This window comes from Solanum pennellii, chromosome 7, assembly GCF_001406875.1.
Source record: "Solanum pennellii chromosome 7, SPENNV200".
NCBI lineage: Eukaryota > Viridiplantae > Streptophyta > Magnoliopsida > Solanales > Solanaceae > Solanum > Solanum pennellii.
Genome location: NC_028643.1, coordinates 1,107,708 through 1,131,006, shown reverse-complemented (window position 1 = coordinate 1,131,006; position 23,299 = coordinate 1,107,708). Strand labels below are relative to the sequence as shown.

Here is a 23,299-nt window from a genome sequence, read left to right as displayed (position 1 = left end):
TAAAACTATTCCTCTTTTAATTATGTAACCTGATTTCGACATCTAATATAAAAACATCCTTAATAAGAAAAGTTACTTTCGAATAGGTCTAATTCAATATAAATATAAATTAATCGATCTCTAGTGAAAATATCAGACACGAAATAAAAAGTCGAAAACTTAAAATGTTTTAAGGAAATAGTACTAGCCCTTTAAAGTCATGACTCTAGAGTGACATTACATGAAGCCCTAAAAAATCACACCATTCAATAGCCAAAATTCTACACCTCCTAGTTTCTAAATAGAGGTTAGAAATTAAAGAGATATTAATTTGAAATTTTATATGATTGAATTAAGTTATATTTACCTAAATTTAAATTAATTTTTTTTTGTTTGAAGTTCATATACACTATGATTGAAATTCATACATATATAATTAAAGTTCAACTACTTTTACTTAATTGGTTAGATTCGAGTCGTATAAATAAAAAGAAATCGATATACAAGTTTTATTATGAGAAAATAAATTTATTCAATATGCATATTTAAATTAATTGAACTCGTATATCAATCGATGAAAATAATAATTTGAAAAAAAAATCTAATAAAAAGACATATTGGTGCTAACTTGTTAATGCATCTTCAAAACTATATAATAATTATTTTTATAGACGTGGCAATAAATTAAACCTTAAAATTAAATCTACTTATCCTCTAAACCAAATCCAAAATGAACTTTTTTGCTTTTTCTTTCTTATTTTGGGAATATAAATTTAAAAAAAAAAAGGTCAAATAGTTTGAACATGATAACAAGCTATTTTAACTTTTTCTTGAATCTAGCTCCTTCTAGACTCCTCTAATGACAAAAAATAAATTCCTAAAAAATATCAAAAAAAAAAAAAACTATTGAATTCTATTAAATTTGTAAATTTTATTGTGGTTCAACAATTATGTAAAATACTTTTACTAAAACCTTTTTATTTTAAAGGTTCAAACTTGATATTTTGATTGAAAATAGATCAATCTAAGCCACTCATCACTCATCTACTTTGCTTAACTTTGGTTTAATCATTTGGTATATGTAGTTTATTTGTTGATTAACTTAAATTTATGTTAGATAAGCTGGTTAAGTGGATAAAGTTTTTGTTTCTTATAATAAAAAATTAAGTTATTTTTGCTACTCGTTTGATTAATTTAGATTCGTAGAAGATCAGTTGTCAAAAGAAAATATACAATCTCCCTGAATTAGTAATTGTTTTTAAAACGAATTCATAAATGACATGTAAAATTCACGTGTAACTTTTATTATAGCTTCGACGTCGTAGAGTAAATTTAAGATTTAGATTCAATACTTTTATTTAAAATGGACTAATGTGATTCATCCACCATTCTCTTAATTAACTTTGTTTATTGATTGTATGATATTCACAATCTATTCATCCAACTAATTCAAATTTGTGTTGAACAGATTCACTAAGATGATATAAATTTAAATTTGAAATATCTGAGACGGAGGCTCAAACCATTTTACATGTCCCTATTAACTGAACCATCCACCACCCTAATTAACTTTATTCGTTAATTGTTTTATATTCACAATTCCTGTTTAACTTAAATTTGTGCTCGATGGACTCGCTAAGGTGAAAAAATATTTCTCAACGTTTAAATCTGAAATATCAAAAGTGAAGGTACCTAAACCATTTTATCCGTCCTTATTAACTCAACCATCCACCACTCCCATAATTAACTCTGTTTATTAACTTATTTATCTAATTAAAATTTGTGCTAGAGAGACTCACTAAGGCGGTAAAACATTTCTCAATGTTTAAATCTGAAATATTAAGAGTGGGAGTACCCAATCTATCCTACTCCTCTCTAATTAATTGAACCATTCATCACTCCCCTAATTAACTTTGTTTAATAATTGTTCGATATTCACTATCTACTTATCCAACTAATTCAAACGTTGAACAAACTTACAAGACGGTAAAACATTTTTCAATATCTAAACATGAAATATTAAGAGTGGAGGTACCTAAACCCTCGTATTCCATTCCTAATTAATTGAACCATTCACCACTCCCCTAATTAACTTTGTTTATTAATTGTTCGATATTCACAATCTACTCATCCAATTAATTCAAATTTACGTTGAACAAACTTACAAGGCGGTAAAACATTTTTCAATATCTAAACATGAAATATTAAGAGTGGAGGTACCCAAACCATCGTATTCCATCCCTAATTAACAACCATCCACCACTCTCGAATTAACTCTGTATATTAATTGTCCAATATTCACAATCCACAACTAATTCGAAATTACGCTGAACAAACTTACAAGACGATAAAATACTTCTCAATATTCAAACCTGATATATTAAGAGCTGAGGTATCCAAACCATCCTATTTTTAACTTTTTTAAAAAAATTTTTTTATTAAAAATAAAACAAAAGACTAGTGAATGGCAAGATGGAAGATAAATGAGAGGTCTAAAATTGCCAGCCTTACATTCTTTCTGATATACAAACAACAAAAGATCTCTTAGGCTACTATGGCTTGGAGATTGTATTACCTTATCCTATCTCCAACAACAACAACAAAAATAAAAAAAATGAAAAAAAATAATAAAAAATAAAATATAAATCCTCTCTTATATTTATATATATTTTTTTCCACTCTATATCTCTTCTCTTTTCATATTTCCTCTTAGATAATAATATACTCACAAGAACTACTACAAAAAAATAAAAAAATTAATTTATAAAAAATTTAAACTCTTATTATATATTGTTTAATTCCCCTTATCTTCCTTTGTCTCATTTCATAACATTTTTACATCTTATCTTTGCTTCATTCAAGTTCTCTCTTATTTCTTCTTCTACTTCAACAAAAAATATTGAAATAAAGTTCACATTTTCTTGATACATATGAATTTTCATTAATCTTTTTATTCATGTGAATTATATGGGAATTTGAAATTCTTTTAAGTTTTTTTTTTTTTTTTGGAAAAAATTAAAATATATATTCATTGAAGTTTGATTGAAGGGAGAAAAAATGGCTCCCAAAACAGGAAAAGCTAAGCCACACAAAGCAAAGGGAGAGAAGAAGAAAAAAGAAGAGAAAGGTATTTGTGCTATATCTACTTTATTATTATTTTTTTAAAAAATATATAATTATATTCAATTTTAAATAAATTATCATGGATTTTTCCTATTGTTTTTTTTTTATGATAATAATTATGAAAATTTTATTTTAAGTAAGTCAAATTGATAATTGTTATGATATGGTCTAAAGTTTCTAAATGTTTTTACTATGCATATTTGTCAATTCCAATGTAATTTCTTTATATATTGTATTTGATAATATTTATCAAAATTTTATTCAAGGGAGTTAAATTGCTAATTGTTATGCTCATAAGTCTAAAAAGGTTCTAAATATTTTTCAATTTCAAAGTAATTTCTATCAGAATTTCTTTATATATATTAATAATAATTATCAAAATTATGTTCAAATAGTCAAATAAGTTTATAATAAGTCATGTTTTTATTAATTTCAACATAATTTTTTTATATGAATGATCGAAATATGATAGAGTTATTTTTATTTGATATAATTTCTTTCTATATCTATGAATTTTTTTTTTAAAATCACAATATTTTTTATTTCGTAATGAATTTCTTGATGTAATTACAATTAAATTAATATTCTACTAAATTAAGGTTATATCATCCAATTATAATAGCAATGTTTATTCAATTAGACTTGAATTGTTAATGTATATAGTAAAATTTATTTGAAATTATTTAAGTTATATTATCATAACAAAGATTATCAACTTCTCAATAGTGTTTTCTTGAAAATATATATTTTCATTTTATAATAATTTTATGAGATGATAAAGTCTACACACTAATAGTTTACACAATTTGATAATAATTATTAAGATAATTTCTGTGTATAACTAAATCTCAAATATAAATAATTGGTTAGCAATAAGATATATCTTTTAATTTTTATTTATTTTATTTAATTTTACATTTTTCTAATCTTAACAATTTTTTGAATTACAGTTCTGCCAAATGTTATAGAGATAACGGTAGAAACACCCAACGACTCACAAGTGATGCTTAAGGTAAAGCTAACAATGACAATTAATTTATTAACAATAGAGGTCGTTTGGTGCGTGGTACGAGGTAAATTGTACAAGATAAGATTTATATCATGTTTGATTAACGATATAAAATTATCTTTACATTGTCAATCAAAAATATATAAATTCTATCTCAATCTTAATCCTGAAATCTCATCTTATCCAATCAAACTTGGAGTTGTACTATTCCTCCTCCAAAGCGGATAAATTCGTCCAAAAGATACAACTTCATACGATCAATGGTTTGATACGTGGAATAAGGTGAGATATTTTTCAGATTAAGATTGAGGTAAATGGACACTCTATTTAGTTGAAGAGAGATTTTCGACCCCACATATTATGAATTTCATCTCAAATTCGAGATTGTTATATCTCAACTACTATGTGGGAAAACAAATAAAAATATTTAATTTTGAAATAATTTAATCCGCAAACTAAACGATTTCGTAAAATAATTCATTTTGGTCAATTGCAATGGTTGACATTTTAGGGGATATCAACGGACAAGATTTTAGATGTGAGAAAGCTCTTAGCCGTCAATGTAGAGACATGTCACGTGACCAATTACTCCTTGTCACATGAGGTAATATTTTGTATTTATTTATTTACCTATTTTATTATTATTATTATTATTATTATTTTGCATATTTTTCTCTTTTAATGTCATAATAATGGCCTTTTCCCTACATTTCAAATATATATATATATATTTGTGAAAGAAGTTCGAAAGAAAAATGCTAAAAAAAAACAATAAGAAAAGTTTAATGTGTGTGGAGCTTAGCTATTTAATTTTGAACCAAAGTTAGTTAGAGTTGTTCGAGTGAGTTTGTATACGCCTCAATTAATATTAAGGATATTATTATATTTTCGTATTTTAGATAAAATTTGTTTACTTGTTTTATATTTTTTTATTTTGTTTCAATACTCGCATTTATTATTGATTAAATCAGAATTGGCGTTGAGAATAAGTTTTGTATTTGGAGAGTGAAGTGCTCCCAAACAAAGACTCAAACTCAAAATATTAAGTTGATTTTTTCCAAAAAAAAATCATCATTTTATTATATTAAATTTATTAGAGTTAAATTTCAAAATTTTTGTAGTGTAATTTACTTTAATTGATTGCTAGTTAATACTCCTTTTGAGAAAAAAAATGTTTCATGTAATTAACATTATATTCTTAAAAATAAGTTTAATGTAATTGTATTTCACTAATAATGTTGTTATAAATATTGGCTACACTATTGATTTAACTAGTAAGAAAATACATACTCCCTCTTTTTTTTTTTATGTATTTAGGAAATTATTATTTGAAGAGACAAGTGTTTTTTTCCAAATATATTAAATATTCAAAAATTAATTTGTAATTGTATTTTTCTCAAACAGGTTAATCATATTTTCTCATTTAAATTATATTATAAATAAAAATAATCTATACTTATGTGAAATTTCAAACTTATTTTGATATTCTTTATTTGAATTGACGGTCTTTCAGAAACAATACAAAAATATTTGTATGTTCACAAGATAAAGTAAATTATGCATGCATACTATACGTGTGGATGACATTATATATCTTATTATACTATAAGTTATAATAGTTTCATACATGCTTTATTTAAATCGAAACATTTCGAAAACAGTTTTTCTACTTTCACGAGATAGAGATATACAGAAGGAGATTCTATTTGTAGAGTTACACTGAGTATATCGTCATTGTATAATTAATACTTTCAAACATGTTCTGATTCTTTTTATTTGAAACGATAGTCCTCACAAGGTCGAGCCCCTTATAGATATGATTGCTGTTGTATAAGTAATAATCGTTCCAAACCTATTTTGATACACTAATTTACTTAGGTTGAGATTTTTTTGAAATAATTTCTTTATCTTCATACGATGAATAAAATCTCGATATTACATCGAGCATATATTATCGTATAAATAATAATAATAATTTTTTATTATATATATATATATATATATATATAAAATCAAAAAAATAAATTTTTGGAATGGGACAGGTGAGAGGAACAAAGCTAAAAGAAACGGTGGAAATTGTGTCGCTAAAACCGTGCCACCTCAGCTTAGTCGAAGGTACTTTTCTTTATGCTCATGGTCCCACTTATTTATGCACTATTATTAACCACATATTTTCCCACTATTATCGATATCGAAAATTTCGATTCGATATTTATAATTTCAAAATATTATATTATAATCATCGTAAATTATTAGTGTGATTTAGAATCTAAAGAATTGATGATTGACTATTGAGTATTTCATCGCCACACTTTTTTACATTTATTTAAAGACGACAAATTTACTATTAATAAATTACGAATATTTAGCATCCACGAATAGTTATTACTAACATTTATATAGTATTGCTAGCTATTTTTTCTATATAAAAATATGATAGTCGTCAATTGTTATTATCATATCATCAACTATCATTATTCATCGTCATAACTATTAGTACTAGCCATTATTTTCAATTATTATTATTGATAATCAACTATCATTAAAATAAGTACGATCAATTACTATTAGTATCAACCACACCATGTATCATCAACCGTCATAATCAATTGATACGATTTTTACCAACCACCATTTACAATTATTACTATCGCGAATAATCAACTGTTATTACCAATACAATCATTAATCACACTATATATCACTAGCTATCATTATCGACATTAAATCTGTTCATCGTTAAGACATTAATTATACCTTTCTACCACATTATCACTATTAATCAATAATACATACGATCATCACCATTACTCATTATTGTCTAATACTAAATATTACTTTTTTTAAAAAAAATATATTTTAATTGTAATTTTTTTTATTGTTACGACTTTCATCAACCGCCATTTACAATTATTACTATCGCCAACAATCAACTGTTATTACTAATACAATCATTAATCACACTATATATCACTAGCTATTATTATCGCCATTAATCGTCCATCGCTAAGACATTAACCATAACTTTCTACCACGTTATCACTATTCATCAATAATACATACGATCATCACCATTAATCATTATTGTCTAATACTAAATATTATTTTTTTTTTTAAAAATAATATTTTAATTATAATTTTCTTTTTTTTTGGGTGCAGAGGATTATACAGAAGAACAGTCAGTGGCGCATATTAGAAGACTTCTCGACATAGTTGCATGCACCACTTCATTCGCCGGTTCATCTTCTTCAACCAAAACCACCGGTCGAACCGGTACTGAACCCGGTTCAGAAAATGCACTCTCCGAACCTAAATCAGGCAAGACCAAACCTCAGGAACCGAGAAAGGCCGGCGCTAAACCGTCAAAGCCAGATGGCGTCGCCGCCGTATGTGACGGCGTCGATGCCGGTGAAGCGGCGGAGAAAGGTGATCCCGCGATGATGTGTCCTCCGCCGCGACTAGGACAGTTCTATGATTTCTTCTCGTTTGCTCATCTCACTCCTCCGATCCAATGTGAGTTTTTTTTCTCTCTCTAGTAATTAAGTTTATTATTGTATCCTATTGTATTGTTTTAACGAATACAGTATTTGAATAGATTGTATCGTTCTGCATATTGTTTCATAATGTATCGTATTGTATTATATTGTGTTGTTTCTCTTATTATCATATTATTTGTTGGTGTTACTATTTTCTCTATTGTATTCACTTTTCTTTCTTGTTTTGTTATGATTTATTTGAGTTGCGAGTGTATCAGAAACAACATTTCTAACTTCGTAATAAGGTTAGGTAGGAGTAAGGTTGTGTACGCACTATCCTCTCCAGATCCCCCACTATGAAATTGCACTTCGTAATACACTATCCTCTCCAGATCCCCCACTATGAAATTGCACTTCGTAATAAGGTTAGGTAGGGGTAAGGTTGTGTATGCACTACCCTCTCCAGACTCCCACTATGGAATTGCACTTCGTAATCAGGTTAGGTAGGGGTGTAGGGGTAAGGTTGTGTGTGCATTACCCTCTCGAGACCCCCACTATGGAATTGCATTGGGTATGTTATTGTTGTTGTATTTTTTACTCTCACTCATATAACTTCAATTTTAGAGTAGAAGGTTAGTAGACAGTCACGCTGTCTAGCTTTCCACATCAGTGGTATTAGTATGTTTATTTTGTCCTATTTTCTTATACTACTTCTTATTGTTTCATGTTGTTTCTTAGCTTCTGTTATCGTATTATTTGTTGGTGGTACTAGTATTCTCTTATGTATTCTGTTTTTCTTCTTGTTTTGTTATACTTTACTTGAGTTGAGAGTCTATTGAAAACAACCTCTCTACCCGCATAAGGTAGGGGTAAAGTTGCGTTAGTGAATGCACCACCCTCACTAGACCCCACTATGGGATTGCACGGGGTATGTTGTTGTTGTATTTTTTGTTCTTAGTCAGAGCTGCAATTTTATTTAAATCTATAAAAAATCTTTTGTTTGTATTTTGCAGATATTAGGAGATCAAGTCGACCATTCCTTGAGGATAAAACAGAAGATGATTTTTTCCAAATAGATGTGAGTTTTAATATTTATTTGTGACGAAGAAACCAGAGCAAGCTGATTAAAAATAGCTGATAAGTATCAACTGCAAAGTGCTGGAACTTGTTTTTTATAAATAAACAACTAAACCGTATGTGTAGAAGTGCTGAAACTAATGTTCCCCGTTTATTTAAGTAAAAGAAGACTTCTGAATCTTGTGGTGTTAAACTAAAGATATATGGAATGTACCAAAATGTCCTTAAATCTTGTGGTCTTAAACTTATTACGTGGAAAATTGAAATTAAAGAGTAACCACAAAAGGAACAAAACAGTTCTATAGAAATAGACTCAAAACGAAAGTAAGATAAACAAATTGAAATGGAGGGGAGTATTAACAAATAGTTAATGTTTTTGGGAGTGATAAAGATAAGGTAATTTGAATATGGTTTTTGAATTCACATTACAGGTCCGAATCTGCAGTGGCAAGCCAACAACAATTGTTGCTTCTAGGACAGGTTTCTATCCTGCTGGAAAACGCGCTCTTTCAAGTCACTCTTTGGTTGGATTGTTGCAACAATTAAGTCGAGTTTTTGATGCTGTGAGTAAGAATGCATTTTGTTAAAGCTTATATCGTCTATCTGACCATAAATATTCACTCTGTAGTGACATTGACTATATATGCCGTTTCTTTGTTAATTGTTTGTTTGTTTGTTTGTTCTAGGCATACAAGGCTCTCATGAAAGGATTCACTGAGCATAATAAGGTTAGTAATATTCATCAATTTGAAAGTAGTTGTCTTGAGTTCGAGAATAAGCAAACAATGAATGCTCAAAAATGGTCACTTTTGCTTACAGTTTGGGAATCTTCCTTATGGTTTTCGAGCAAACACATGGGTTGTCCCTCCTTTTGTTGCTGACAATCCAGCTACTTTTCCTCCACTTCCCATGGAAGATGAGAATTGGGGAGGAAACGGAGGTGGACAGGGAAGAGATGGTAAGCATGATCATAGGCCGTGGGCAAAGGAATTTGCGATCCTGGCTGCAATGCCTTGTAAAACAGCGGAAGAAAGGCAAATTAGAGATAGGAAAGCGTTTCTACTGCACAGTCTATTTGTCGATGTATCAGTTCTCAAAGCAGTTGCTTCCATAAAGCATCTAGTGGACAACAGCTCTAGTTCTACAATTCCATACGAGGAAAAAATTGGTGATCTTCTTATCAGTGTGACAAAAGACCTTCCCGATGCGAGCAATAAGTTGGACAACAAAAACGATGGCATTCAGGTGCTAGGCATGTCGCCTGAGGATCTTGCAAAGAGAAACTTACTAAAAGGCATAACTGCAGATGAGAGTGCAACTGTTCATGTCAGTTTGCATATAAATATGTTTGAATTCATCATTTATCTACAAGTTGATTTTGTTATTTGGTGAAGCATTCATATCTTATGATCGTTATGTGTTGTTGCAGGATACTTCTACCTTGGGTGTAGTGGTGGTTAGGCATTGTGGCTACACAGCTATCGTAAAAGTTGCAGCTGAGGTGAACTGGGGGACAAATCCCATTCCTCTGGATATTGAAATAGATGACCAGGCAGAGGGAGGTGCAAATGCATTGAATGTTAACAGGTCAGTAGAGTTGGCCAGAATCAGATGCCAATAAGATCAATATATGTACGCCAGCGAATTGTGTTTGATTTTCATGAACTATTCTACTAACGGCATTCTTCATCTTATGCAGCTTGAGAATGCTATTGCACAAGTCATCAACTCCTCAGCCATCTAGCCAAGTACATAAATTACAAGGCGCAGATGTCGAAGACGTTCTAGCTACTAAGTCTTTAGTTAGACAAGTGCTCGACGATAGCTTGCAGAAGTTACAGGAAGAAGACAGTAAACAAGTGAAATCTATTAGATGGGAGCTGGGTGCATGTTGGGTGCAACATCTGCAAAATCAAGCCTCCGGGAAAGTTGAGTCTAAGAAAACTGATGAAGCTAAAGTAGAGCCAGCGGTTAAGGGTCTTGGAAAGCATGGTGGTCTGCTGAAGGAAATCAAGAAGAAGTCAGATGACAAGAGCAGCAAAGCCAGTTCAGGCAACGAAGTTTCTTCAGGTGATGCTAACAATAAAGAGCTAGAGAAACTAGACGAGGAAATGGAAATTCTTTGGAAAAAGGTGCTACCTGAAGCAGCATATTTGCGCCTAAAGGAATCAGAAACTGGTCTTCACCTTAAGGTGTGTTGCTGTCTTTTATACCCATACCCTTCCTTGCATGTTTAGTTTCAAAACTGCAATGTATGAAACAATAGATCTGTCATGCTCCATCATCATGTCCAGTTCTTAAACTATATTCTGGTTCTGTTTATTTTGGCAGTCACCCGACGAGTTGATCAGTATGGCACATAAATACTATGCTGATACTGCCCTTCCAAAACTGGTCAGTGCCTCTATATACTTGCATGTCCATCCTGCTTCTTGAAATTGAACTAACTCTCGCTGGCTACAAATTTGAACTTTTAAAAGGTTGCTGATTTTGGGTCACTGGAGCTTTCACCCGTCGATGGAAGGACACTGACAGATTTCATGCACACCAGGGGTTTGCAAATGTGCTCCTTGGGGCGCGTGGTAATTGCTTCAGGCCTTAAAATCTCAATAAATCTATGCAGTCATTTCTAACTTTATTAGTGCAGTGCCTAGCCCCTAATTTCCCTATACTTTGAGTAAAGGGAAGCATAGATTTCTAATCAGCTCTAAAAGCACTTATAGGGAATGGAATATAATATTTGAATAGCAATAGTTTTGTCTGCAAGTTCAACTTCTTATTTTTGTTTTAATTTCTTAACTTAATATTTAACTTTGAACTTTTGCTTCTGATGTCAGGTGGAACTTGCAGACAAACTTCCTCACGTTCAATCTCTTTGTATTCACGAGATGGTTGTTCGAGCTTACAAACACATACTGCAGGCTGTTGTGGCAGCAGTTGATAATATTGCTAATGTGGCTGCATCAATAGCTTCTTGTTTAAATGTATTGCTCGGGACTCCGTCTGCAGAAAATGGTGATTCAGATGATGACTTGAAATGGAAGTGGGTAGAAACTTTTCTTTTGAAGAGGTTCGGGTGGCAGTGGAAGGATGAAAGTCGGGAGGATCTTAGAAAATTTGCCATTCTTCGAGGTCTTTGTCACAAGGTATACAAATTCGAATACTAAAATTTTGGTGTCTGGTCCTTGGTAAATCTTACCCACCTCATCCATACTAACAAATAATATTTCAGGTAGGACTTGAGCTTGTTCCCAAAGACTATGATATAGACTCTCCATTTCCTTTCAAGAAGTCGGATATCATAAGCATGGTCCCCGTGTACAAGGTACGCAAACTAGTTTCCAATGTCAGATGCAGAATGTGAATAATTAGGAGGAACCTCAGGAAGTTTTGACAATTGTGGTTGTTCTCAACAGCATGTTGCATGCTCATCAGCGGATGGGCGTACGCTGCTGGAATCATCGAAAACTTCTCTGGATAAAGGCAAACTGGAGGATGCTGTAACTTTTGGAACTAAGGTAACATTTTGTGGTTCAATGGTTTGTCTTGATAATCATTCAAGGTCTCGAACTGAGATTTGTTTTAATTTTGAAGGCACTCTCGAAACTCGTTTCTGTATGTGGTCCTTACCATCGAATGACAGCAGGTGCATACAGTCTCTTAGCTGTGGTACTCTACCACACTGGGGATTTTAATCAGGTATAAATTTATATTTTACATTCTGAAATATGGCATCACAACTTTGATAAATGCTGGCATTTTTTCGAACTGGCTAGATAACTGAAATACTAGTCTGTTTATGTTGTGTGTGCATCCTCTTCCATGCATTGGACAGGGAAAACAGTAATCATTTGCTACTTGTGTTATGTGAGATGTAGGACATATTTTAGTCGGTAGAACTTTCAAAGCAGAGTGTTCTATTTCACGAAAAAAAACTTTTATGTAAATTCAGCATGCTGCGTTTTCTGATCATAATTGCTTCATTGGTTACAACACTAATTCTCTTATATATGTAATGATTCACCCTATCAGGCTACTATCTATCAACAAAAAGCTTTGGATATTAATGAAAGAGAACTTGGACTTGACCACCCAGATACAATGAAGAGTTATGGAGATTTAGCAGTTTTCTACTACCGACTTCAACACACAGAGTTGGCATTAAAGTATGTTTACCTCCCTCTTTCTCATGGAAATCTCTGGCATGCAAAGTTGTGATTATTTGTTTTTTCATTGCTCGCCTTCAACTCTAGTGTGATGGAAACTTACAGCATAGATCCCTATTGATTAATCTGATGGTACATCCCTTCATATTTATCTGGTTTTTGAATAGCTTCTCGTATTCATCAACTTAAAAAGAATAAATCAACTGCTGAGCTGGCTGTCAGACTTATAGTTATTTGGCCAAGCTGCCGAAATTAACTTATTTTGATAAGTACTTATCAAAAGTGCTTTTTGAAAAAAAAAAGTGTTTTGGTCGAGTAGCAGTTGTGTTGCCTAAATAATTTGAGAAGTGCTTTTATCAGTAATTTGTGTTTGGCTACTATTTTCAAAAAGTGCTTTGAAGTGTCAAATTACGAAAAAGGAAGTTAATGCTAATTTTTATTTGGTAAGCATGAATTTCTAATAGGGTAATTTTGTCCCAAAAAAGAAAATCTAAAGCGCTTATTTTTTGGAGAAGCTACTTTTTCAGCTTCTTCTACTGTCCAAAAGCGCTTATTTCTTCACCAGAAGCTTGGCCAAACACCTTCATTCTCTAAGTAAGACTTTTCAAAAAGAAGATTAGCTTTGCAGAATCTTATCTAAATGGGCTATTACTATTCGGCATTGCTTCTTGCAGACTTCCTTCCCAGAAGAAACTCCTCTTGCAGATCTTCTTCCATTCCTCGTTTTTTTTCTTTTTTTACCCCTCTCTAGGTGCTCCCACCTTTTTGCTCCCTTGGTGTCTCGAACCCACAATCTTAGGGTTTGAGTTGGAGGGTGCTTACCACCTGAGCAACCCCCTCTTGTCCCTTGTGACTTCTACATCACAAAATAGAAGATATAACAATGGCTCTGTTATGGAAATAAGTTGTTTATGTACGGGACCAGATCTTGTGTAATTATCCTTGTGCCCCAGGGAAAGGCTACATAGCTTATGGTTTGAGTTTTGCCTTCCCAATTCTATTTAATGCCACTTATTAGAAGATATTTGTAGCTTTATTGATTGAGCATGATGCAGCCTGAAACATGTCGTGAAAGGAAGGGACTGAAACTGGTAGTATTAGATAAATAATGGCATAACCATGCCAACTTCTTTGTGTTTATGTAACTTTCATGATTCTTTCCTTGCATCATCTTGTATGAGAACACTTAGTAATGTTTAATGACAAACTGATTGTTGTTTTTCTTTATTCAGGTATGTCAATCGTGCCCTCTATCTTTTGCATCTTACATGTGGACCTTCTCATCCAAATACTGCTGCAACATATATAAATGTTGCAATGATGGAGGAAGGTCTCGGAAATGTCCATGTTGCACTCAGGTACCTTCACGAGGCTCTTAAGTGTAACCAGAGACTTCTTGGAGCTGATCATATTCAAGTAATGTCTCTCGTCTATATCTATTATGTTTGTGTCCAGAAGATCAGCCCGTTGACATTTTAAATTTTTCTTAACCCAAATGTTTGTTCCCTCCAGACTGCTGCCAGCTATCATGCTATTGCAATTGCTCTTTCTTTAATGGAAGCATACTCCTTGAGTGTTCAACATGAGCAAACTACACTTCAGATACTGCAAGCTAAACTTGGACCCGATGATTTACGTACTCAGGTATAAATCAGTTTGAAGTCTGGTTATTCAGTTTGTTCTCGGTGATGAACCTCGTGGCAATCTTATTCAGAATTTTCTGCAGGATGCTGCGGCATGGCTTGAGTATTTTGAATCTAAAGCACTTGAGCAGCAAGAAGCTGCACGAAATGGTACCCCGAAGCCTGATGCTTCTATCTCTAGCAAAGGCCATCTAAGGTAGTAATATTCTTTTTGATTCAGTAGTTTCTTTTTCCTGTTTCATACTTGCATAAGCTAATCAAAATTTTGTTTTCCTATTTGGTATGCGTAGTGTCTCGGATTTGTTGGATTACATAGCTCCAGATGCTGAGATGAAAGCTAGAGAAGCGCAAAAGAAGCAAGCTCGTGCAAAGGTTGAGTTTCTTTCTCCTAATATACACGACCATTTTTTTTTTGTTCACTTTACTGAAGTATCCTGTTTAAATTTCCTCATTTATCATATATAGGTTAAAGGCAAAGCAGGACCAAATGGGGGAATAGCTACCGATGAATTTGAGAAGGATGAGCTTCTTTCTCCAACTAGTCCTGTTGTGGAGAACTCCAGTGATAAAGAGAACAAGTCAGAATTAGACAACAAATCAGAATTGAAGATTGCAGAACCCACACCTAAGGAATCTGAACACATTTTGATAGAGCAGACACTACTGGAGAAAAATGACGATGTGATATTAGAGGATACCTCTGAGGAAGGATGGCAAGAGGCTTTACCCAAAGGTCGTTCAACAATGGGGCGTAAGATTTCTAGTTCTAGGAGACCTAACCTTGCAAAACTTAACACCAACTTCACGAATGCTTCCCATTTACCAAGAGCTCGAGGTAAAACCACTAATTTTCCTTCTCCAAGATTGACTCCAAATGAATCTGCGGCATCATCTGGGCTATCTCCTGCTTCAAAGAAGTTTGTGAAGAGTGCTAGTTTCAGCCCTAAGTTAAACAGCGCTGCTTCACCATCTGGTGGTACTGAGAGATCTTCTAAGCCCAAATCGGCACCGCTCACCCCTGCTCAAGCTGAACAAGTTGTCAAAACTAATTCAATTGTCAGCTCAATCAGTGTTCAGGCAGCTGGAAAACTGTTTTCTTACAAAGAAGTTGCTTTAGCTCCACCTGGTACCATTGTGAAAGCAGTGGCAGAGCAATTGCCAAAGGATAGTAATTCAGAACAAAACAAGGAGACTGTGGCAACTGATTCAACTCTACCGACAACAGCGAGGACCAATGATGGAGAAAAGGCTCAGAAAGTCGGTGAAGAGAAGCAACATGATGATTCCGGTGAGAAAACCAATCAAGCAGTCAATGAAGCTCAACAAAGTAAAGAGAAAGCACCTGTATCATCCGAATCTTCTGAGGGGACAAAAGCTGACACTTCTGGGGAGATGGATGGAGTTGTCACAGCTTCTACAAATAGCTCTGTTCCGGGTATCCAAAATAATGGTTCCAGTGATTCAAATGCTACTTCCAAAGTCAATATTCTGGAAAGCAAAGCTGCTACTGATTTAGTGACAGAGAAGGATGCTTGTCTTACAAATGAAGGAGCTGCAGTTAAGGAAAAGAATGATGATGAACCTGGTGATCTAGGAAGTGTCACATTGCCAACTGGAGTAGATAAAGATATTACTAGCAATGCTAGTACCGTGCCTACTGAATCAGACCAGCAAGGTGATTCTGAGACTGTAAAAGAAGCATCCAAGAAACTTTCGGCAGCTGCACCACCATTTAATCCATCACCCATTCCAGTTTTTGGCACTATCCCAGCACCAGGTTTCAAGGAGCACGGAGGAATATTGCCCCCTCCTGTGAATATCCCTCCTTTGCTTCCTCTGAGTCCTGTTCGTAGATCACCACATCAGTCAGCAACAGCACGAGTTCCGTATGGTCCACGCTTGTCAGGTGGCTATGGTAGGTCTGGAAATCGAGTTCCACGAAACAAGCCTGCTTTTCTCAATGCTGAACCTAATGGGGATGCCAACCATTTCGCTATTCCTAGAATCATGAACCCACATGCAGCTGAGTTTGTCCCTGGACAACCATGGGTTCCAAATGGCTTTCCGGTTGCTCCAAATGGTTACATGGCTTCACCAAATGGTATGCCTGTCTCACCAAATGGATACCCGATATCACCAAATAGCATACCAGTATCTCCAGATGGTTCTCCAGCATCCTTGAACAGTACACCAGTGACTGAAGACGGAATTTCAATATCTCCAGTTGAAGCAGGAGAATCCCCTTTAGCTGTGACTGTGGAAGAAGCTGCTGAAAATCACGATAAAGCGGTGGCTGGTGGGACTGAAGTGGAAACCTCCAGTAGTTTGGTAACTGATGAGACAGAAAGTCAGCAGATCATGCAGGATCAGGAAGAAGATGTAGAAAAACTACATGACATTCCTAACGATGATGAGAAATCACCGTGTGAAAATGGAGAAATGTCTGTAGATACTCCTGCACTATCTGATGAGATTACTGCTTCAAAAGAAACGTGTAATACTGTCGTTCTTGAGGAGAAAGGAACCAAGCGTTGGGGAGATTATAGTGACGGTGAAAATGAGGTTGTTGAGGTAGCAAGTTGAAGAGATACTACTTTCATGTTAAAAGCGTTGACCTGCTCTTCGTCAATTGGTTTTTTGTGTCTTTTACTTTACAGCTGACCGGGTATCTCTGAAGGCTAGAAACTGAACCACAGAGCTGTTTTCCTGCTTAGATGTCCGGTGAAGATCAAAACCAAGTACTGCGCTGACTTCCTGGTACAGTTTGACTTGGTTGAAGCAAACTCATTGGAATTTTTATTAGCACGACCACAGGTTGCTGCACAGAGAAAAAATAATTGTATCGAATCCTAAAGGAACTGAGTCGTATTTGTTTATTTCACTTCTCTCTTCAATTTTGTGCACTCGAACAGAAGATGCAAAAGATTGCAACTCTTTCGAGTTTGTCAGATGATACGATTTGAGATTAACACCAGTGCATGGGAAGCAAATCATCTTCTGAAATCGAGTTCAAGATTGATTGTTTTCTCGTCGCATACCCTTGCAATAACCAGGTTTGGATGCTGATTACTTCTCAATCTAATAAGTGATGCTTCATAGTTTTAGTGTAGAACTTTTTGTATAGAGTAAAGACAAATTCATGGATTTTGTAATTTTATCTTACCATTTTGTTTAAGTGCAACTCTATGGTTTCTTGAAATCTAGTAATCTACTCTTCTAACTTGCTTTCCCATTTTTACCATATGCTGATTTATTTTGTACTATTTATTAAACTTACCCCGTTTAATCCCACAAATGGGGTCATAAATGTGCTCTGGGAGGTTGGTGTGACGCCTACCTTGTGAAGATAGAGAGGATGTTCCCTATGGATCATGGGGAAATAAAAGAGCCATTTTAGAGGTAATTTCTCTTTGTTGCTTCACTCAAGCTAAGTTATTTTTATGAGTTTTGTGATAATCACTAGTTTACATATTCAGAAGTATGGATTTCATAATCCAATCGTTCTTGAGCTTATAATCTTTCACGCGGAGTCCGTGAAAGGGGGTGTGAATTTAGACGGTCTATTTCAATGTAGTGAATTATTGACCTATAGGTCAAATAGAGACAACTTTACCGTTGCTCTAAGATTTCCTTTTTAGAGTAAACGATAAATTTGTAAACTTGTACACTTCCATGTCATGGATATAAGCACTTCAAGAGAATCAATGTGATGGTGGATTAATTGAAACTTCCATGTAACATTACGAAGTACAAAAAAAATAAGTTATGTACAAAATGCAGGAGTACATGCATTAACCTAACTCCTAATTGTGTGAAAAAGAATGTTGAAGTTTCAATCCCCCTTTGTAGCCATGTCTACCCCAATCCCATTCCTCGTCGCCAGTCCATAATAACGAGGGATGCTACACAATGTGCTAGTGCTGCTGCAACGACGAACACATGAAAGATCTGATGGCTATGTCCTACAAGATCAAATGCACCAGGTTTGCATCTTTCTGGAAATCTTGTCATGTAAAATACTGCCCCAGTAGCATACAAAATGCCCATGATTATCTCATAACCTAGAGCCAATAGTACTTGTGGATGACCATAGTGAAGGAATAATGCATGTGTAGCTGGGATCAATCCTGAGAAACCCATAGCTAGAAACAGAGTAGCCCTAAAGGATCTGAAACGACCGGAGAAGAGGGCCGGGGAGAGGAGGGTGATGATGGCAAGTATACCAAATATAGTAATGGTGGTTAGGTAAAAGATACACCAGTGTGGTTGATCACAGAAGATATAGTAAATTGGGCAAAAGAAAGAACAGACTATCATGAGTGAAATGCCAGCATAATCTAATCTCCAGAAGAAGAGGTTATATCTAAGTGAGTGACAAGCAAATAAATGGGAAAGAGTGCTGGCTATTAAACAACCCATAGCTCCTCCTAAGAAAACAAACCAAGGCCATATGGCTACTTCATAACCATCTCTATTTATGTCTAGAAATGATGGATTTGTTATTTGTCTGGCATAAGAGTCCTGCATTCAAAAAAATTAAACTATATGATGCCTTTGTTTTTGTTTTGCACGTCAAAATCTACACATAAGTGAAACAAAAGGCGGATTCTGTTTGTTTAACTGAATCCAGTATTTCGACGTGGAAAACAAACATATGTCATAAATCACTAAAATTTCAACAAATATTAAAGTTTGAACTCATAACCCCAAAAGTACAATTAATTCAATACTAAGAACCTTAAAAATTGAACCCGTCAAGTTTAAATTTTTGATCCGCTTATGTTCAAAACAAGCCGCCCCGGAGAAAGGGGTTGCATTCACTTTATTTGGAGCATAAGTCGAGGGTCTATCAGGAATAATTTGACAATCTTAGTAGCTTAGTTGATTGACTATCTAAACTTTTACCTTGTTGAAGAGAATCTGATTCTCCGTCTAGTAATTCTCTAACCCATCTAGTCTCCCTATCTCAATTTATGCATCTAACACATACCACGTGGATGGATATAAATAAGCATTTCGATTTTTTCTTTATTTACCAAAAAAAAAAAGTCAATTTTTTCCTCCACTATTCACGGAAGATAAAGACAGGAAAAAAACAAAAAGAATAACAAAAGCACCAAAATTAGGAAAATATAGAAAAACAAACCAAATGCATGTGATATACAGCTAAAATAACACCTAAACAACTCAAGCTCTAATCAATTCAAAATTGCAAATTTTAAAGCACATTAAAATCTAATCTAAATTAAGCAATAAAAGGTACTAGATTATTTTTTTGTGTGTGTTTGACTATATGAAATATAAGGAAAATTTTGGAATTTATGACATAAAGCAGATATTTATGTGTATAAAATATTTAATATAAGAAATTTAAAATTAATTTTTCAATAAAAAGTTATGGAAATATGTTTTCTGTGTTCCTATTAATTGTTATTAGTAAAAGTTTGGTTCTTTCTTTTTTTATTGACAAGATTAAATATTATATTATTTTCGTCGTTAAAAATCTATCTTGAAATATTTGGTATTTTAAAATGAATTATGTTTTCGTTATTTTATTCGTACTAGTAATTATATTTTTAAAAATTACAAACACCTTAATTCTGAAAAAATATATCTTAAGACATTTTAATTTATTTGTTTGATTTTGTTTCATGAGCAAGTATATAAATTTTTTAAATCTAAATATATTTGATCTTATGGTTTTAAACATGTCATATGAAAAATTAAAATTAAAAAAAATAAAATAAATAAATTGAAACAAATAAGTATTATTTTTATAAGAGAAATAAAAAAGATAACTTGATGCACCAGTACGGATTCGAAAAGGACCGAACCATCACAAAAATTTATTATACGAAATTTTAAAATTATATCATGAAATAACTCAAACTCATATCCTTTTGATTACGTGATAACTTTATCGGATACGTTAATATTTCTCTTACGAAGGACGTGTAAATGAAAAACATGAGTAGTCAAAAGATCCTAATACAACGTGTTACCTACAATACCCCTAACATTTCGCGCCAATATATGCAAAAAGTTGATCGGAAAACTCACCGGAAAAGAATCGCCGGAGCCATTATTCTTCATATTCATCCATTCATCACCCGTTCCTCTGTTCATCATCATCCTATTTCAGTTAAAAAATGACCAAATTAGACACAAAACACGTCGAAATTAATTTAAAAAATCGAACCTGAAAACTCCGGCGAACAAATTCTCCACCGTCGTTGTCTTCTCCGTCAAACTCATCACCGTCAATGTCACAAACACAACAAATCCTCCCAAATGCCTAATCAAAAAACACAAAATCCCCCAAAAAAAATACATCAGAAAAAAATTTCAAATCTCAAATCGGCGAAAATTAATTCTCCTCCTTACGTCCATATATTTAGCGTTTCATTATGCCATGAAAATAAGCTGAGAGCAATATCCTTCAAAGGCCATTCACATCGATAATAATCTCTGATGAATTCGTTATCCTGAAGATATTCAGGTAATGCTTCGTATTTTACCAATTTTTTTCTCCGATCTAATTTCTGATCGTTTTTTCTAATTGTTTTATCGATTCGATCTGCTGAGTCGACTCGTTCGCCATCTCTGAGTTTTGAAATCTTCTTTCCTCTTCGTTTCATTTTAGTGAACGAGCGAATTTTAGCTCCGACGAGTCGACCTCAGCTCCCGGCGAATTTTCGCCGGAAAACTTTGAATTTTTCGCCGGAAAACTTTGAATGAATGTGTTTAAGAAAATGCTAATTTTGTATCAAATGTGAAAGCGAATTGAAAGTTGGCAAAGACATACAAATATTTATAGTAAGCAAATGACGTGCAGCCACTAATTATTATTATTATTATTTTAAATAATATAAAATAATAATTAAAAAATTGGATTAATTTTTTTTTTTAATTTTTCCAGGGTGTTTTTTTGTTTTAATTAATAAGAGAGGAACACCGATAAACATGGTGTTTAAGTTTTATGTACGGACATACGATCGTAGAGTAGATTACACTCACAAATAAATCATTGTAATAAATATTTATTTATAATATGATAAAAAGTTATAATGATAATCGATTGTAATAAATGAAATCACACTGATCGTTCAAATATTTTCCTAATTTACATAACTTGGTAGATTTACTTCCCATATGTTATGAATATAAGATTATAAATATGTGTTTTTCTCCTTTCTATAGTAATTTTCCTTAATTAGTGTATCTTTCAATTTATTAAACTAAATTATCAATATTTATAATTCAATAAAGAAACATAGTTTACATGCATAGTGTCATTCAATATTATAATATATCTATCAATAAATCGATTTGAAAAGATAAGGTGTACGTTTATTTTATACCTAATTTCGTAAGAAAAATAGACTATTTCCGATATATTGATATTCTTTCGGTGAGATATAAAGCTAAAGCGTATTCAGATATTATCTTTATTTTTAAAAGATAAATAAACTATTTCCAATACATTCTCAAGAGTATTTTATATGTGAGATATAAAGATAGAGTGTACGCACATCTTATCTCTATTTTTATAGCTATTTATTTTCGATACAATTCTCGAGAATATCCTATGGATGAGATATAGAGATGGTGTGTACTATGTCGCAAAGTTTATCTCTATTTTTACAGAGAGATTATTTTCGATAAAACCTAAAATTAAAAAAATCAAAATAGATTTGACATCTTTCATCATTTTACTTTTTAAGTAAAGATTTTCTTTTTTATTTTTTATTTTAAAGAAATGGCATTCCATTTTAGTGTGAGTTAAATTAAAAAAAGGAAATGAAATTTTTAAGATGAGGGAAGGTGAGAAATGTTATTTGAGTGATATGTTTAATTTTTAAATATTCTTCATAAAATGAAGTTGGTGGATTCACGTGCTATTATATTATCTATGGCTAAATCTTAAAAGATTGTTAACACGTGAGGAGATGTTATACGTTTTTTGGGATAACACTTTTAATATAATTTCTCTTAATTATTAGAATTTCAAATTTAAGATTTCTAATTAACGAAAGAGAGATTTTAGTCATTCCATCACAACCTGTATTGCTAATTAAGACCCTTTCAACATCATTCAAGATGTGTTTAATGTGATAAAAGTTTTTTCTTTTACGAAATATACTTTTGTTGAAATAAGATCAAGAAAATATTTTCAAAATTTTTGATTTGTTGCGAAAGAATATTTTCTAACACAATATCTATATCAAAATTAATAATAATATCAACAAATTGGAGTGTTTTGATGAAACTTTTACATACTACTATAATTAATTTAATGTGTAATTATTCGTCGAAGTAAATAATATGAAGTAGTTACTATTAAAATAAAACGTAAAGTAAAATAATTTTTGCCTATAAATAAAGAGAAAATGACTTTTATCATGTCAAATACTGAAAAAATAAATAAATTAAATTAGATATTTTGAATATCGAATGGTTAAATCAAAGGGTCTCAACCACCAAAGACTTCCACGTAAATATATTTTTCTTAAATCATTTTCCTTTCGAACCAAGCACACACAAAAATTATAATTATATTCGTATCGAAAATATAGAATTTTCGTAGATAAGAAGTGTTCAACTCTTTGAGTGACCCTCATTCCTAATTTATACAAATCTGACTAAGCATTTTAAATATCGAATAATTAAATAAAAAATGAAAAATATAAAAAGCAAAATATATATATATTTTATTTTCTTGAATTTTTTATTTTTTTTGTGTTTGACTATTAATTTAGAAAAGAAAAGTGCTCTGCTGGCTTTTGCCTAAGATTCGTTGGAGCATATCATAAGATTCCTTAAAAG

At 32.5% G+C, this 23,299-nt stretch overlaps 2 protein-coding genes across 4 annotated transcripts; one reads left to right on the top strand and one right to left on the bottom strand.

Annotated features, from left to right (window-relative positions):
* The first annotated feature begins 3,036 nt into the window (after positions 1–3,036).
* LOC107025359 (protein TSS) lies at positions 3,037–17,693 on the top strand. 2 transcript variants are annotated; one of them, XM_015226150.2, is made up of 23 exons: positions 3,037–3,106; positions 4,053–4,114; positions 4,623–4,715; positions 6,154–6,226; positions 7,271–7,624; positions 8,601–8,665; positions 9,096–9,227; positions 9,351–9,392; positions 9,484–9,990; positions 10,094–10,251; positions 10,364–10,856; positions 10,996–11,058; positions 11,145–11,246; positions 11,502–11,810; positions 11,897–11,989; positions 12,081–12,182; positions 12,259–12,363; positions 12,697–12,830; positions 14,063–14,246; positions 14,343–14,474; positions 14,545–14,669; positions 14,764–14,845; positions 14,939–17,693. In XM_015226150.2, exons 1-23 carry the CDS (start codon positions 3,037–3,039, stop codon positions 17,054–17,056), a joined length of 5,598 nt encoding a protein of 1,865 aa, XP_015081636.1. In that variant the 3' UTR covers positions 17,057–17,693. The 2 variants fall into 2 exon arrangements, with proteins under 2 accessions (XP_015081636.1, XP_015081637.1); XM_015226151.2 differs by having other exon boundaries at positions 14,557–14,669; positions 14,939–17,056.
* Positions 17,694–18,164: 471 nt separating this feature from the next.
* Positions 18,165–21,267, bottom strand: LOC107024173 (heptahelical transmembrane protein 2-like). 2 transcript variants are annotated; one of them, XM_015225085.2, is made up of 4 exons: positions 20,858–21,267; positions 20,673–20,768; positions 20,534–20,591; positions 18,165–18,994 (listed from the first exon to the last, which is right to left on the bottom strand). In XM_015225085.2, exons 1-4 carry the CDS (start codon positions 21,109–21,111, stop codon positions 18,329–18,331), a joined length of 1,074 nt encoding a protein of 357 aa, XP_015080571.1. In that variant the 5' UTR covers positions 21,112–21,267; the 3' UTR covers positions 18,165–18,328. The 2 variants fall into 2 exon arrangements, with proteins under 2 accessions (XP_015080571.1, XP_015080570.1); XM_015225084.2 differs by having other exon boundaries at positions 20,534–20,606; positions 20,858–21,266.
* Between the last annotated feature and the right edge of the window lie 2,032 nt (positions 21,268–23,299).